This window comes from Galleria mellonella, unplaced genomic scaffold (assembly GCF_026898425.1).
Source record: "Galleria mellonella isolate WM207_F2 unplaced genomic scaffold, CSIRO_AGI_GalMel_v1 utg746, whole genome shotgun sequence".
NCBI classification, from domain to species: Eukaryota; Metazoa; Arthropoda; class Insecta; order Lepidoptera; family Pyralidae; genus Galleria; species Galleria mellonella.
In genome coordinates, this window is record NW_026442148.1 from 1,700,410 (window position 1) to 1,719,270 (window position 18,861).

The 18,861-nt window shown below is 37.4% G+C and overlaps 1 protein-coding gene across 3 annotated transcripts in view; it reads left to right on the forward strand.

Moving 5' to 3' along the window:
* Positions 1-5,112: 5,112 nt before the first annotated feature.
* Positions 5,113-18,861, forward strand: part of LOC113519539 (MATH and LRR domain-containing protein PFE0570w-like) — a 57,399-nt gene continuing 43,650 nt past the window's right edge. Inside the window, exons 1-2 of one of the 3 annotated variants that reach the window (XM_052901083.1) lie at positions 5,113-5,679; positions 18,472-18,546. In XM_052901083.1, the coding sequence (XP_052757043.1) occupies positions 5,597-5,679; positions 18,472-18,546 (158 nt within the window). In that variant the 5' untranslated portion in view covers positions 5,113-5,596. Of the gene's footprint in view, positions 5,680-17,422; positions 17,458-18,471; positions 18,547-18,861 lie in introns of those variants that run through there. The other 2 variants (XM_052901084.1, XM_052901085.1) reach the window with 2 other exon arrangements.

Consider the following 18,861-nt stretch of genomic DNA (forward strand, 5'->3'; position numbering starts at 1 on the left):
TGCTTCATGGTAGAAACACGAATGGGGCAGAGGTGTCCAAACTATTTTTGTACAAAGACTCCCTCTGGTATCAAAATTTGCCGTGTGGTCCCGACATGGAATAAACCACCTAATCCTTTCCCGTGTGTCGTAAGAGATGACTAAGTACTAATTTATAGTCGAGTGATAGGTAGTAGCGTCTCTCTTAAAACACCACCAAAGCCTAACTGCGGTTGCCAATTCGCAACTCTCCTTAAAGGCAAGTTCTTCCGCAAATGCTTAGGCTGTGGAATGAGCTGCGGTTTTTCCTAGAGTATGGAGTCAAAAAGGGAATATTAAGGTTTCTTCACAGTCTGTTGTTGTTGTTTAAAGATTCATTAAAACATTGGCTTGTTTAGGGCCTTTTACAGTGTGCAAGAGTTTTTGATACAAAAAGGTAAACAACCTACTTGAATTACTTATCGTGTTACAATGCAGCTGTCATCAATAGTCCGTGATTTGACAGTGGCATTTCTTTCTTTTTTTATTGTTGACAAGTGTCTGACACTTTTGATGTATTTTTTTTTATATAACATTTCGAATTTTAATAACTTATTTAACATTTATTCTTTTTATTTTTAAATTTTTGCATGCCTAATTATGGCGAAATATGAGAACTTATACTTATTGTAACATCTATACACTTACCATGTTTCTTGTAAATAAATAAATAAATAAATAACATTTATAGGCTACAGTGACCGTTTATTATCAGACGGGCTGTATGCTTGTTTACCACCTTCGTGGTATAAAAAAATAAATTGGTCTGTATTTTTTTACGTTCGTTACCTCATAACTCCGTCAGTTTTGAACCGATTTGGATAAGTATTTTTTTTTTATCTGAAAGGATGCACTTACAGATTAACCCCATGTTCATTTTAACAAAATCGGTTTAGTTGTTTAATGTTTAAACCAAAATAATAGGTTTTGTCACAATTGAAGACGGTTTTTTTTGTATTGTAGGTAAAATCTTATTAAAAATAAAATTAGAAAATGGGGCGTCTGAATCTACCCTAATACCTGCCATCTGAAGATTTTTCCTTGAACTTGAATTAAATCCGCCATTTAATGACACTAGTAACGGACGAAAATAGCATGGCTTTCATTTTGTTTTAGTACGTCCAACCACCCAATAGATGGCGCTAGTAGGATCTTTGTAAAGTCGTTAATTACATTATGACACTGTATTTTCCTATGTTTTGATGTCAATTATAAAATTATTGTCAACGTGTGTCGATTAGATTTTCGTTACTTACTATTATTACAGTTATTCAAAATAACACAATCTCAAATTAGTAGAGATTTTTCTTTTACAATGATTATGCTTACGTTCATAGCTAGTATACAGTAATTAAAATTTTTATAAACCCATGTACAGAAATTAGGAAGTCGATTTATTTGAAAGAAACAAAAATCCTGTTATGGTCTATTCGATAATAGATGGCGTTAGTGCGCAAGCAAATGGCAACATTACTGATTGGTCGTTATTTTAAATTCAAGTGGTGTAATCGTAAGCATTAATTCGTCTAAGTTATTAGTATGGTTTTATTAACTGACATCCAAAAAAGGAGGAGCTTCTTAATTCGGTCGTATTATTTTTAAGTTCGTTACCTCAGAACTCTGTCATTTATAAATGAAGTCGAAAACATTTTTTGTTATTCGAAAGAATGTACTTTTAGATTGGTCCCATAATAATTTCAGGAAAAACAGTTTGGTTTTTAAATCGAAATGCACGATTTCGCCACGTCTGAAGTCGGTGTACTTTTTCTTGTTTACAACTTGTATATCTATTTGTATAATAAAACAACTAAATCTTGTTATACTATTTTCTACCGTGAAGCAGTTGTTTGCGCGGGTGTGTTAGCAATATGCCCTATTAGATCGACCTCCACGTAGTCACTATGGGCTAACTGACTTGCTTCATCCTCACCTATCATCCTTCACTGGTGTTCCGCCGGTGTATACGGCAGCGCGGGTGGGGTTACCATTCCATTATCACACATTAAAAAATACCTTTTTTTTTACACAACTTAGAATGGCAAACAAGCTGACGGCCCACCTGATTGAAAGTGGTAACCGTCGCCTATAGACATGAGCAGTACCATGGACATAACAGAGTATACTGTTGCGCCCATGATACCCCCCATGCGTTGCCATTCCTGAGGACTCAGATGTTATTCCTCTATACCCAGCAAATTCACGCCATATCCCACCATTCAAACCGAAACACAGCCATGCAAACACAACTGCTTCACGGTTGAAACACGAATGGGACAGAGGTACCCAAGCAATCGACTTTTGTACAAAGTCTCCCTCGTGTTTTAATTCCAAAATAATAAACAAAGCATTGTAATTCTCAAGGCGGGGGTAAGCGCGCCGTGGACAGCCAGCGGAATAATATCTTAATCCAATCCGAGACAGATGTTTACATCCGAATCTCATTATAATGGGGTGGCGGCCCGTGTACTCGGCCGTCGCGTTTTGACAGGTTATTTTTTTTTTTTTAAAAAATATTAAATTATATAATAATAATAAATTAAGATATTTAAAAAAAAATGTTATTACAGTTAATCGGATCAGTAGTTTAGTTTTTTTTTTTTTAACAAAAATAACTGTTTTTTTTTTTGTGGAGGACAATCTTAATTATTTTAGATCGCAAGATTAACCCCGCCCGCGCTAACGGGATACGCTGGCGGAGCACCAGTGAAGGGTGATAGATGAGAATGAAAACAGGCCAGTTAGCCGCATCATGATGAATTCATCAGGAATTAACCATGATAGTTTCCAGGGGGAACCGCGAGGAGATCGACCTGGTTGGGTATATTGCTAGCAATGGGATTCTCAGTGTCCATCACTAACAATCCCTTTCCCCCCGGTCTAAAGGGATTAGGTATCATATTTAATTTAATTATACCACCAAAGGAGTTTTTTTATCAGATTAGTGGATTAAATATAATTTGGACACTTTACAGTATAGGTAGGTATATAATAAAATGCACATATAGGTGTAATTAACGCATTAGTACCAAGAAACAGGTAATTGATCGTTTGCACGGTTGCAAACAAGATAAGCTTAAAAAAAGTCGGTAAACCGAGAATCGGACTCGCGCAACGAGGGTTCCGTACAAAATCGTCGAGTTAAATTTTTTTTTTGTGAAATAACTACAAATTTACGGTTTTCGGATTGTTTCCTTTACTTGTGCTACATGAAATTGTTGGAGGGAAAGGGATTGTTAGTAATGGAGACTAAGATTCCCATTGGTAGCAATATACACAACCAAGGCCACCTCCTCGCGGTTCCCCCTGGAAACTATCATGGTTAATTCCTGATGAATTCATCATGACGGGCTAACTGGCCTGTTTTCATTCTCATCTATCACCCTTCACTGGTGCTCCGCCAGCGTATCCCGTTAGCGCAGGCGGGGTTACCATACCATTTTCACCCAACAAAAAAAAAACATGACATTGCTTCTTGCCAAATTTCATGATTCTAGATCAAAGGGAAGTACCCTATATAGGTTTTGATTCCCTTTGCGAATGTCAAAACATGCGAATATGAAGAGATGCTTCGTTGACATATTAGAAAATAAAAATCACTTATAGCTTTGTAAAAGATTTCTTTTTGCAGCAAAGAAAAATAGTCATAAAATGTATATAACACGACGGACACGGGAGTAATCTTAATGATTGTTTTGCAAATAAAGTTGTCAAAATCAGAAATCGGTCAAATAAATAAATGTATAACAAAAATATTAATATATAAACGGAGTTAAATATTAATATACCCAAAGTGTCAGTTCTTATATTTATATATATATATATATATATATATATATATATATATATATATATATATATATATATATATATATATATATATATATATATATATATAGAATCCGTTATAAATTCATATTGTATTGTAATTCTGTTAGTAGTCGTATATAAATAAATATTTAAATAAAAAATAGGAATCCGTTGTAAATTCATATTGCATTATAATCCTGTTAGTAGTTCTAAATAAATATATAAAAAAAAAATAAGAATCCATTTCCGGATTCTTATAAGTGTTCGTCAAAATTTAAATGTGTGTGTGTGTGTGTGTGTGTGTTTTGTTAAAAAAATTCAGCTTTTTTTTTTTTTTTTTTACAACACAGGGGGCAAACGAGCATGCGGCTCACCTGATGGTAAGTGAAGTATCGAGCCGCCCGACTTTGAATGCGGTCTAACGGAAGGAGTTGGTACTGTGGCGCTCCTGCCCACAGGTGAGAACAGTATTCCATATGCGGCCTGACTTGGGCTTTATATAATTTCAGGCGGTGTTCTGGCATGAAATATCGTCTCACCCTATTGAGCACTCCTAACTTTTTGGAAGCTATCTTAGCCTTCTCCTCCAGATGACCGCAAAACTGGACGTCGCAAGATATATCAACGCCCAGAATTCCTAGACTTGACTTTTTATCAAGGGAAGTGCCCTGAAAGTGAAAACGACAAACGGCGTCTTTTTTGCGTAAACGCGCAGACTTGTGTCTTTTTGGGGTTAAATTGGACAAGATTTTGTTATATTATACATGTGTGTGTGTGCGTGCGTGCGTGCGTGCGTGCGTGCGTGCATGCGTGAGTGCGTGCGTGCGTGTGTGTGTTAAGAAAATAACAAGATCGATTCGAAATTTAAATTTAGAACAACTAGACACATTTATAAAAATAATTATAAAATTGTCTGCCCATAATTGGTGCACCCGCCTTACGATATGATTGCATAGATTTACGTCTCTCTTCACTGCACACTGAAGCGAGATTACTGAAGCATTTATGTCGCACTTCCTGATAGCCGACTGCGTTGAAATAAAGGGTGTTGTGTTGTTTTTTTAACGGATGTTAGTGATGCGGATTACTAGGACGATAGTAATGCCCTGTTAGATCGACCTCCTCCTCCCCTCCCCCCAAATTATCGTACTTAATTCCAGGTGTATTCATCACGATGGATTAACTGACCTGCCTTTTCATTCTCACCTATCATCCCTCACTGGTTCCCCGCCAGCGAATACTGTTAGTGCAGGCGGGGCTACCATACTTATAAAAAAAATACCATACTCCTCAGGAATGTCAACGCATGCAGGCTATCACAGACGGCACAGTATACTCTATTGGGGGGAAAGGGATTGTTACTAATGGAGACCGAGAATCCCATTGCTAGCAATATACCCAACCAGGTCGACCTCCTCGCGGTTCTCCCTGGAAACTATCATGGTTAATTCCTGATGAATTCGTCATGATGGGCTAACTGGCCTGTTTTCATTCTCATCTATCACCCTTCACTGGTGCTCCGCCAGCGTATTCCGTTAGCGCAGGCGGGGTTACCATATCAATTTCACCCATAAAAAAAAAATATATTCTATTATGTCCATGTTACCATTCATTTCTAAGCTGCATAAAAAAAAATACTAATCTTTGACACGGGAGACCTTACAAATTCATAGTAAGTAGTAAAGTCATTGATATCTGCGTAAAACAGTATAGATAAAGTATTGATAATTAAGTGATATCCTATCTATGTGACAGTGGACATAAGCTTACAATGTCACAACAAGGAAACGTGACTAAGAACTTGTATTTACTGATTGACCCGTCAAACGTTCGCTTCCTAACGCCATCTACCGGGTAAGTTTTTGTACGTCATCATAAGAAACACACACACACACACACACACACATATTGTGCTCAAAATTATTAATATATACGATATATATATATATATATAGCTGACCTCGTAAACGTTGTTTTACCACTACAAGTATAAAAATCGCGATTAAAATACAGGGGTTGATCGTAACACGATGAAAATTTAAAGTTGTATGTATTTTTCAATGCTAAATTATAATAAACGAAAAATAAAAAAAATTGTAAAAAAAATAAATAAAATATTTTGGGGTGGGTCACCCTTATCATTGACGGATATGTAAAATAGATGTTGGCCGATTCTCAGACCTACCCAATATGCACACAAAATTTCATAAAAATCGGTAAAGCCGTTTCGGAGGAGTTTGGTAACAAACACCGCGACACGAGAATTTTATATATTAGATATATATACATATATAATAAAATATAGAAGTATTTGAATGTCAAATTTTAATAATCAATTGGTTAATTTACATAAGTCATTCGGTGTTTATATAATAAAATAAATCAATCAATTACAATATATCTCACTACGTTTGAACACGATCTAATCTAAAAAAAAAATAATTACTTCTATTTTAAACTGATAATGTTATGTCATTGTTTTTTTTAATCTACTGCAGCGTTCGGAAAGTCGTTATCTGTTGAGAGGACGCCGCTAGAAACTCAACAGTTACTCTTTTAAATCGCTGTTAACATTATGTGTATTTATATATAATACAATTAGGCGTTAGGAGTGTTCTTCTCAAGAAATCTGTCCGATTCTAGAATAAGGGCATACGGGTATGCGACCCCGGCCTCCCGAGCCGCTGCAGTGTCCCAGTCCTTTCCGCAACTGCAGTGTGTCCCCCCTTTCCTTTCCCACATAAGTCTCTTATTCCGCTCATTCACCAATTTCCTTTACGCATTTCCAACGTTCCCTTCCTTTTTTCCTCAATCCTTTCCACAATACCGTAGGTGGCGGAAACCACCAACAAATGCATTCCCAAAGAGGGTTGACGTCAGGCAGGTGGCCGGTCGTAAAACTAAGAATCATATCTTTTTGTAATATGGATAAAATCTTATTACGCTGACCCCAAATGATTGGGATAAGGGTAGGAAGATGATGATGATATATAATAATTTTTTTTTAATGGGTGATAATGGAATGGTAACCCCACCCGCGCTAACGGTATACACCGGCGGGGCACCAGTGAAGGATGATAGGTGAGGATGAAGCAGGCCAGTTAGCCCATCGTGACGAATTCAATAAGAACTGTTCACGATGGTTTCCAGGGGGAACCACGTGGAGGTCGACCTAATAGGGTAAATTGCTAACAATGGGGCTGTCAAACTCCATTGCTAACAATCCCTTTCCCCCCTATATAATACAATTAGGTATAATACAATTAGACCACAATATATTATATATAAACTTTGCATACCTAATTGTGGCGAAATATGTGGACTTAATATTATTCTATCTGTCTGTATATTTACATATAGTAAATATATATTCATACATTTTCTTCTTGCAAATAAATATTTCTCTGTAAACCATTAATTCCATACTAGAAGAATTAATATGCCCATTAATTCTTCTCTTTCCGCGTCTAGGGAAAGTAGATAAAGTTTTGTTTGAGAAATCAGTTCAGGCTACGATAGGACTGATGTACCTGAAGAAGGTAAAAGCCCTTAAAATAATATTAAAAAAAAATCATACATTCATTCATTCATCATTCATTCACTCGTTTCTTTATCAGTGTTCTATATACTTACGCACACAATGTATCTTGACGTATTGTTTAATAAACAAAATGAGTGTTTACACATTAGAAAGATGCAGAAATTATAAGACAAAATAAATATAGAAGTTATAAAGGAATCACTCGGTAACTATTTATCACGCAAAATTGTATGAAAAAGTTGATCCGTTTCTCTTGAAGTATTTATGGTATATAATCTAAGATATATTTAAATTTTTGAAAAACAGCTGAGTTTTTAGCCCATTCTTCTCAGCTGTAATTGCTTACCGAATGGGCGATAGGATTTAAAAAAAAAATCTTTTTAAACTTGAATAAAAATATTTCTTACTTGTTTTTTCTTTTTTCTTTTTTGGGAGTAAACAGCCTTACCATCCCCTATGAGTTCGTATCAGACGAATACAATTGTTTCGATATATTTATATTCGAGTTACGAACGATTCTTGTGCGAGTGCTAAGTGAAATTTAAAAGCTTGGTGCGTTTCACGCCGCTTATGGACAGGCGTATGCAATATGTGGCCAGTTTTTTTCTGTAACTTAGATAACTTAAATAAATATTTATTCTTTTATATTACTAAGATGGCAAACAATACCTGATGGTAAGCGGTTACCGTAGCCTATGAACGCCTGCAATACTAGAGGCATTACGCGCGCGTTGCCGGCCCTGAAGAAACCTCTTTACCCACCTTTTGAAGAACCCCATGCTGTAAAGGGAAAATAGATAGATACTCTTTATTGTTTCCTCCATAAGATTAAAATAGTAAACTTATTATAAATATAAACAATTACAACAAAAGATTACAATGAGATAGTAGTTATAAACAGGGAAAATTCTCAATTTTTTTTTACAACACAGGGGACAATCGAGCGTGCGGCTCACCTGATGGTAAGTGACTACCGCCGCCCATGATCACCCACAACACCAGCGGCATTGCAGGTGTGCTGCCGGCCTTTTAAAAAGGAATATACTCTTTTCTTGAAGGTTATGTTGTCGTATCGGTTCGGTAATACTGCTGCTGGAAGTTGATTCCAAAGAGTGGTTGTGCGTGGAAGGAAATGCCTTGAAAAACGCACGGTTGGGATGAAACTTTAGTTAATTCATCCGTAATTTGAGCTTTGAAGTCTTAAGCGACTTAAACTTCGCCTCCCTTTGTGTACCTATACGTCTATTTGTACTTGTTTTATTTATTTATTTAAAAAAAAAAACCAACAGCAAATAAAATAAATAAAATTATCAAATATTTTATAACAAAGTAGTATGGCCAATAACAGGTTTTTCTAAATTAAATTCTGTAGATTATGTAATTGATAACTGTGGGCGAAAGGACTGTATGCTGGTATGGAAACACGGTGTTTTAGAAATATAATATAATTATATAAAAAATATACATAGCAAACCAACGGAGCAAAAAAGCGAAGGCAAAAACAAAACCTAAACTGACACAGACTTCAAATGATAAAAAGAACATCTTTTTAATAAAATTAAAAAAAAGAAACTTAAAAAGGTGCGTCGTGCACAATAACTGTTAAAGGAAACGCAGAAAAAATAAACGAATCAAATAGGTAAGCAATCGTTGAAGTCACAATATTTTTATAATAGATATATACATCTATACTTATAATAAATCTGTAGAGAGGTCAATTCTGTACATGAAATATATTTCCAAAATAACTATCAGCGGGTGATTAGTGATCGATACTGATGCCAAAAATGCAATCAGTAAAATTTTTGTCTGTCTGTATGTTTGTTATAGAAACAAAAACTACTCGACGGATTTTAACGAAACTTGGTTGGTACAATTATTCTTCATACTCCTGGGCAGGTTATAGTATACTTTTCATCACGCTACGATCGATAGGAGCAGAGCAGTGAAGGGAAATGTTGGAAATACGGGAGAAGTTACTCCATTTTTAAGCTTCCGTCGCGTGTGCAGCCTTAATGGCCACTTTTTAAAATTTAAAAATGTCCACCCGTTCGACGCAGGGACGGGCCGCTAGTTTAATAATAAATATAAACATATGCACCAATACACAAATATACGCATGCATATACACATACACACACATATACATACATTCATACATACATACATACACACACACACACACACACACACACACACTTACGCTAAATACACACACACACACACACACACACACACACACACACACACACACACACACACACACACATGAAGCAGTTGTGTTTGTATGGCTGTGTTTTGGTTTAAAGGGTGGGATATAGCGTGAATTTACTGGGTACAGAGGAATAACACCTGAGTCCTCAGGAATGGCAAATGGGGGGTATCATGGGCGAAACAGTATACTCTGTTATGTCCGTGGTACTGCTCATGTCTATAGGCGACGGTTACTACTTTTTATCAGGTGGGCCGTCAGCTTGTTTGCCATTCTAAGTTGTATAAAAAAAAAATTTGTATTTGTTTATTATGTATATTTATTGCATAAACCCGTCCCGCGCACGTCCAACCCCACTACAATTACAACGTGACTGTTCCTACGTGATTACTAGAGGAGGGAGTCTGATCTGGGATACGTTTTACATTTCGTTTTGTCGGTCTGTACCATACGTATTTATAAAGCATTAAGGGGGAAAAATACATGAGCATACTCTTGACACAGCTCAAAACATACATATTTTTTTTTATGCAACTTAAAATAGCAAACAAGCTGACGGCTCGCCTAATGGAAAGTGGTAACCGTCGCCTATAGACATGAGCAGTATTATGGACTTGACACAGTATACTGTTTCGCCCATGAGACCCCCCATGCGTTGCCATTCCTGAGGACTCAGGTGTTATTCTGTACCCTGTAAATTCACTGCCATATCCCACCCTTCAAATCGAAACACAGCCATGCAAACACAACTGCTTCACGGTTGAAACACGAATGGGACAGAGGTGGCCAAGCAAACGACTTTTGTACAAAGTCTCCCTCTGGTAAACATAATCTAGTATTATTACACGCCATTATAACAATGGGGCTATAATATGTGATTCCATAATACTAATTAAGATCTATTTCAATCATATTTATGCAAATTATATCATCATCATCATCATTTCAGCCATTACCCGTCCACTGTTGGACATAAGCCTCCCTATAGACCGCCATAAAGAATGGTCCTGAGCCACCTGCATCCACTGACTGCCTGCAATGCATTTGAAGTTTCCGCTACGTCTAATGGAGGATTATCCTACACTGCGTTTGCTTGAACAGTATCGCCAAACAAAAACCTTTTTTCCCCATCTGTTGTCGGTTCTTCGAGCTATATAACTAGCCCATTGTCACTGGGGGGGGGGGGGGGAAGGGATTGTTGGCAATTGAGTTTGACAGCCCCATTGCTAGCAATATGCCCTATTAGGTCGACCTCCACGTGGTTCCCCCTGGAAACCATCGTGAACAATTCTTGTTGAGTTCGTCACTGTGGGTTAACTGACCTGCTTCATCCTCACCTATCATCCGTCACTGGTGTCCCGCCGGTGTATACCGATAGCGCGGGTGGGGTTACCATTCCATTATCACCCATTAAAAGCCCATTGTCACTTCAGCTTGTTTATCCATCGGGCTATGTCGGTCACTTTGGTTCTTTTGCGGATATCCACATTTCGGAGAGACGATAAGACTATCTATCTATCCTATTTAAGAGCTGCGCTCTTGTCGGTGGAGCTCTTGCCACTCACTACGATTTGCAGCGAGTCTCTTCACCTCTTGATACGACACGACACTAACTCCTTCCTTGATCCGCCTGATGTAACTATGTCTCGGTCTCCCTCTCCCCCTCCTTCCTTCTATCTTACCTTCTATTATAATGTTCGTAAGTTTGTCGTGTCGTATCAAGTGTCCCGACATTTTTCCCCTTCTGTTCACAATAGTTCTAAAAATTGTCTCTTTTTCTTTACATTTGTTTTTCAATAATATTGTAATAAATGTTTTTATTTCAAATAATTTTTTTTTTTTTATTTTATATATTATTATATGACAGATGTGTCCCGCCATAGAATGGGCCACCCCTTCCTTTCCAGTGCATGTCGTAAAAGGCGACTAAGGGAACGCGAGGTATAGACAGCTTCCCACTTTAAACATCTGTAAAAACTGCGGTTGCCAACCCACCTGCCAAGCGTGGCAACCACTGGCAAAACTCCCCTTATGAGAAAGGCTGAAGCAGTGGACAGTTAAGGGCTGACCCCATACAAACTGATCAAGGTTATCTATCTCTTTCATTCAGATATCTATGGTTTCAAACTGTTAGGAGTTTATTATGTACAAACAAACACACAAGTAGAATTTACACCAAAAAAAAATACTGGTCCACTCGTGACAAAACCAGTAATTTTAATTTAAAAATCGAACTACTGTACCGATTTTGATGAAATTTCGATTAGACCAATCTGAAAGTATATGTTGTTAGATAGAAAAGGAATTTTTCAAATCGACTCCTATAACAACTTCAAATATACAAAAATACAACGGAAATAAGAACCTCCCTTTTTTGAAGTCGGTTAAAAAAACAATTAGACTTCGATTCATACTAACATACCGGACAAAATCATAACCCTTCTTGCTTCGCCGTGGTCGAGTAAAAACCTTCCTTTCGAATGGAAATGAATATTCTGCACAACGACCAATTCGACACAGCCCTATAAGCCATGACACCATAAAAAGACCTAGAATCGTAAAAATACCGCGTTGTCTCACTCCGGCGCATTACCTATCGATACCTCAATATGGTGTATGGTCTAATTTATGGGCTGATTACTATTAAACTTATAATATATTTATATATTAATTCGTGAAGCAAAAATTTTGTTTCGGTTTGAAGGGTGGGATATGGCGTGATACTGGGTACAGAGGAATAACACCTGAGTCCTCAGGAATATCAACGCATGGGGGGTATCATGGGCGAAACAGTATACTCTGTTATGTCCACGGTACTGCTCATCTCTATAGGCGACGGTTACCACTTTCCATCAGGTGGATTCATACATCCACTCATTCGTCATTCATTCATTCATCATTCACCCATTCCATCATTCTCTCATTCTTACATTCATACATTCTTCATTCATATTAATAAAAAAAGATTTATTAAACTCGGTCAAGAATCAGCGATGTAAAAGTAATAAAAAAATATCTTTTCCCGCTTTCCGCTCATCCCTTAAACACAATGTACACAGAGCAATACCTTCGGCCCCTCGGCTTTCGGCCCGTAACAGTTTACGATGTGTACCGAGGCCCAAAATGAGCCCGTGGTGATCCCAGCGTCGGATTGGATAATAGAATTCCATGTAATTGGTTATACTGCGGTGTTACCGTAACCAGGTAATGTGTAGGCTAATAGAATGTTACTCGGCCCATTTCGGGATGCCTGTAATTGTTTCTAGATTTTTTTTTATACAATTTAGAATGGCAAACAAGCTGACGGCTCACCTAATGGAAAGTGGTAACCGTCGCCTATACACATAAGCAGTACCACGGACATAATATATATACTGTATAAATATAAATATAACCCCCATGCGTTGCCATACCTAGAGGACTCAGGTGATGATGATGAAGATGAAGAACTGCTCCTCTGTACCCTGTAAATTCACGCCATATCCCACCCTTCAAACGAAACACGACCATGCAAACACAACTGCTTCACGGTTGAAACACGAATGGGACAGAGGTACCCAAGCAATCGACTTTTGTACAAAGTCTCCCTCTGGTGAACTGCTTTCACAGCTTCTTCAAAATGTATATATTTAAAACCAGGAGTGACCGACTCGACTAGACCCAAGATCTGCTCACTGACGAGACCCTGTGCGATCTACCAATCACATACTTCTTGAAATCACAAATGAAACGACATAGTTCAGTACACGACTATGTAGTATTGTAACATTTGTTATTTTATTAAGAGGGAAAACATAAAACTGGAACTGATTCTCAGCAACTACTTATTTATATTAGTGCGAGCGTTGCGTCCGAGCATCTTCCGCTGGATTAGCAATATGTTATATTGTTCGCGTTGCCACCATCCACTGGACTGATAGTCGCGATCGACCGGTCGGCCACCCCTGCCTTGTACTTAGTACCAGAGTTGTTTTGTTTTTTTTTTTTTTGTTTATATTGACAAATAATTGCAATATTGCCACACTACAGTGAGCTAAAGTTACGAAATATTGTTAAGTTCCATCAAAATAGACTGTTAGTTAACGATTGTCCCTAAATCTTTGACCTAGGGGTTATCACATCTTGGAATGCCGACGCGTTGCCTGCGGAGTCTGTATCAGAAAAGTGATACTCTGCTAGCATTTACTTACCAGAAAGAAACTGTACATGAGAGAAAGTTTACATAAATAAATAGTTCCATCAAATTAGACTGTTATTTATTTATTTATTTACACTCTATTGCACCAAGTAAAAAGAGAAATAACAAATATAGTAAATATTAATGAGAAGTGATACAAAAGGCAGCCTTATCGCTGAGCAATCTCTTCCAGACAACCTTTGGGTAGAGGACATTGAGAAAAAGACAAAGGGTAGGTTAGTTAGTTAATGATTGCCCCTAAATCTTTGACCTATTATAGGTCAAAGATTTAGGGGCAATCACAAGTTTTAAAATTAAAAAAAGATGCTAATTTTTTAACATATTTTCCCAACTCGTAATATATGAAACCGAAACATTTTGCTCTATCAATTCATGTGTATATGGCGGTGCACGTCCACAACTCAGACGGAATTGAACCCCGGACCCGGCGGCCGCGTGCCGAATGTAAATGTACCTTGAGTTGATAAATAAAGAAAGAGGTTAACTGAGGTGCGCCGTGAAAACATCGTTCCCGTTAGGGTTGTCACTTGTACACAAAATTTATATTAAATATTCTTATTTTTTTTTTATTTTATTTAATTTAATGTTAATATATTTCTATCGTGAAGCAGTTGTGTTTGCATGGCTGCGTTTCGGTTTGAAGGGTGGGATATGGCAGTTAATTTACAGGGTACAGAGGAATAACACCTGAGTCCTCAGGAATGGCAACGCATGGGGGGTATCATTGGCGAAACATTATAGTATTATGTACATGGTATTGCTCATGTCTATAGGCGACGGTTACCACTTTCCATCAGATGAGCCGTCACCTTGTTTGCCATTCTAAGTTGTATAAAAAAAATTGAACCGCACTATATTTTATTTTCACGAGATACAGTTGTGGCCAATTTGGGGACTGATGGTAAATGCGGATATTATGATCGTTGAATATAAATTGTAAAGATTGTAAATTGTAACTTATGCAACTGTATCTTTCTTGAATAAAAAAATACTATTATTATTATTAATTGTTTTTGTTTTTAATCTATGCGTTAGGGGCGCGCGGGGGGGGGGGGAGGAGATGGGGTTTAATTACAACTAAAAGACGCCGTGGTTAATACCAGAATTAATATAAGACGAGTCAACACTCCACTACTTTCACTACTTCATCCCGTAGTGTAATCAGTAAAGCGTATGAACTTACAATTGTTTTTATACAACTTCGAATGGCAACAAGCTGTCGGCCCACCTGATGGAAAATGGTAACCGTCGCCTATAGACATGAGCAGTATCATGGACATAACAGAGTATACTGTTTCGCCCATGATACTCCCCAAGCGTTGCCATTCCTGAGGACTTAGATGTTATTCCTCTGTACCCAGTAAATTCACGCCATATCCCAGCATTCAAACCGAAACACAGCCATGCAAACACAACTGCTTCACGGTTGAAACAAGAATGGGACAGAGGTACCTAAGCAATCGACTTTTGTACAAAGGTCTCCCTCTGGTAAATCTAATCTATTTTCATTTCTAAAAAAAAAATATTCATGTCGTGCTCGGTGTGGCAACCCTAGCGGCTAATATGTGAGTGACAGACGGCCATAAATTACACACGTCACACGATCCACGCAGAGTTGAGGGGTTGAGATATGAAGGGTGGTTCTCGGTTTGATTCCTGTTTTGGTAATGAAAGGATATATACCAGAGGGAGACTTTGTACAAAATTCGTTTGCTTGGGTACCACTGTCCCATTTGTGTTTCAACCGTGAAGCAGTTGTGTTTGCATGGCTGTGTTTCGGTTTGAAGGGGTGAGATATGGCGTGAATTTACTGGGTACAGAGGAATAACATCGAGTCCTCAGGAATGGCAACGCATGGGGGTATCATGGGCGAAACAGTATACTCTGTTATGTCCACGGTACTGCTCATGTCTATAGGCGACGGTTACCACTTTCCATCAGGTGAGCCGTCAGCTTGTTTGCCATTCTAAGTTGTATAAAAAAAAGAAAAGTTTTTAAATTAAAATAACAGATTTTGTTACAATTGTAGTATTTTTTTATAGTTTTTATTTTAAATTGTTGTGTTTGACCTGTATTATGTATGCTTCTGTAAAGGATTTGAATTAATTAGATACAATGCAAATACTTAAGGATATACGTACCTTGAACATTGCACCTTGAACAGTAAGGGAACTCTTCAAGGATTGGTAGTTTTTTTTTAATGGGTGAAAATGGATTGGTAACCCCGCCCGCGCTATCGGTATACACCGACGAGGCACCAGTGGAAGATGATAGGTGAGAATGAATGCAGGTTATTTGATTCCACCATTTACGCCATCTAGCGTCAATATCTCAATATTTAATTATAATATAATAGAACAATAGAAGTGCATTTATTTCAGAATATTATGAACTTATCTTTGAATTTTATTTATTTCTTTATATGTTTTTACAATAAACATATTTCTATTATCATAATAAAGTACGGTACCACAAGTTTAATGTGTGTACGACACGCACTTACCCACTTTTAAATACCCAACAATCCCACAAAAACCATTTAAAACGTTAGCCATCCCGCGAAATCGCCATCGAAATGAGGCGTTTTTACGAGATGTTATTATTGTGTAATAATATACCAAATACGTCATACGTGAGATAGCAATAAAAAAAAATGTCTAAAGTATCACTCAGCGATATTGCGTGTACATATCCCGTTATGGGGGTGGGCAGCAATAAAAATATATTTGATCCGCACATCTCGAAAATAATTGCTCGGTACCACCGCTAGTGGGCTCGAGGGACTTTTGGATGGAGGTGCGCTTATGTATTGCTACTCTTGACTTTATTTTCTGAACCAATTTTTTCGTTTGATCTTAATGTACATATGTACATACTAGCGATCCGCCCCGGCTTCACGTGGATAAATAGAAAGATAAATTAGGATTTCTTATTAGCTTTAATTTGACAATTTTTTGATACCTCGAAGATACATTATTGTAATTTTCGTAGATATATTTAAAGTTTTTTTTAAATGTGAATTTTAACACCTGAGTCCTCAAGAATGGCAACGCATGGGGTGTATCATGGGCGAAACAGTATACTCTGTTATGTCCATGGTACTGCTCATGTCTATAGGCGACGGTTACCACTTTCCATCAGGTGGGCCGTCAGCTTGTTTGCCATTCTAAGTTGTATAAAAAAATGTTCTATCTCAGGAATGGCAACACAATAGGGGTATCATGGACCACGTAATATACTCTGTTATGTCCTCAGTACTGATCATGTCTATAGACGACGGTTACCACTTTCCATCAGGTGACGGCCCACCTGATGTTTGCCATTGTAAGTTGTATAAAAACTTCTAATATTATTTTAAATAATATACAACAGTACTAGTGATATTTACATAACCATATAATGTTACTCGCTGATAGTTCGTTGGTTTATAAATGTCCCCGGTTATTCACATTGATGAAGCGAACTCAGTTTAGAAGAAAGAAAGAAAGAAAGAAACTTTATTTTACAGAAATATCCGACTTCACCGACACATGGGGTTAAAAAAAACATATTAAAAATTATTTCTGAGGTTTCAACAAATCCTCTCTTTCATTAAAACCATATTATTTCAAGAATGACAAATAAACAAAAAAAAAACATCAAGAAGAAATGTCATAAAAATATGGGAAAGAGTGTTAAAAGGTAAAAACAAAATATGTACATTTTTTATTCAATTCTAATCTTATTTTAAATAGAAAAGTATTTAATTGTATATTTGTTTAATTTACAAATTGCTTTGTTACATTAATGTACCGCCATTTGCTCTCTCTCTGTTTAGCGTAACGGTTTTTTTTTATGGGTGAAAATGGTATGATAAACCTGCCTGCGCTAACGGGATACGCTGGCGGAGCACCAGTGAAGGGTGATAGATGAGAATGAAAACAGGCCAGTTAGCGCATCACGATGAATTCATCAGGAATTAACCATGATAGTTTCCAGGGGGAACAGCGAGAAGGTCGACCTTTTTGGGTATATTGTTAGCAATGGGATTCTTAGTCTTCATTACTAACAATCCCTTCCCTCCCTAGCGTAACGGTTGACTGGTAGAGAATGCCATCAGGCATTAAGTCCGCCCTGTAGACATATTTTAATGTGTCCAAAAATATAAATAAATTAATTAATCACTAAGGACTATAACTTCATACTGTAGGAGACAGTTAAACGGGTTTAAAAGGAGGAAAGTCCCATTTGATCCGCATTTGTTCTTTGTGTATATAGACAAGGAAATATCATGATTAATACCTGGTGAATTCACGATAGGCTAAAGGCCAGCTTTAATTTTCACCTATCATCCCTCACTGGCGCCCCGCCAGCGTATACCGATAGCGCAGGTGGGGTTACCATCCATTTTCTTCTTTAAAAAAAAAACATAAAACTATATTTATATATTATTTTTTATCATTTTATATGTTTTTATTTTATACAACTTAGAATGGCAAACAAGCTGACGGCCCACCTGATGGAAAGTGGTAACTGTCGCCTATAGACTACACTGTTTCACTCATGATACCCCCCATGCGTGGCCATTCCTGAGGGCTCAGGTGTTATTCCTCTGTACCCTGTAAATTCACGCCATATCCCACATTTCAAACCGAAACACAGCTATGCAAACACAACTGCTTCGCTTCATATAATTTTTTTATTACCATTTTTCAGTCATGGCAAGAAATCGGATAAAGAAACACAATCACCCGTACTGAAGATCTTCAAAGATATGATGCAGAGAGAGAAGTATATTTTGTATATACGTAACTAGCTATTTGTCTTCCACTTTCATTCGTGGATTTTTTTTATACAACTTAGAATGGCAAACAAGCTGACGGTCCACCTGATGGAAAGCGATTACCGTCGCCTATAGACATAAGCAGTAGCATAGACATAACAGAGTATACTGTTTCGCACATGATACCCCCCATGCGTTGCCATTCCTGAGGACTCAGGTGTTGTTCCTCTGTACCCAGTGAACTCACGCCATATCCCACCCTTCAAACTGAAACACAGCCATGCAAACACAACTGCTTCACGGTTGAAACACGAATAGGACAG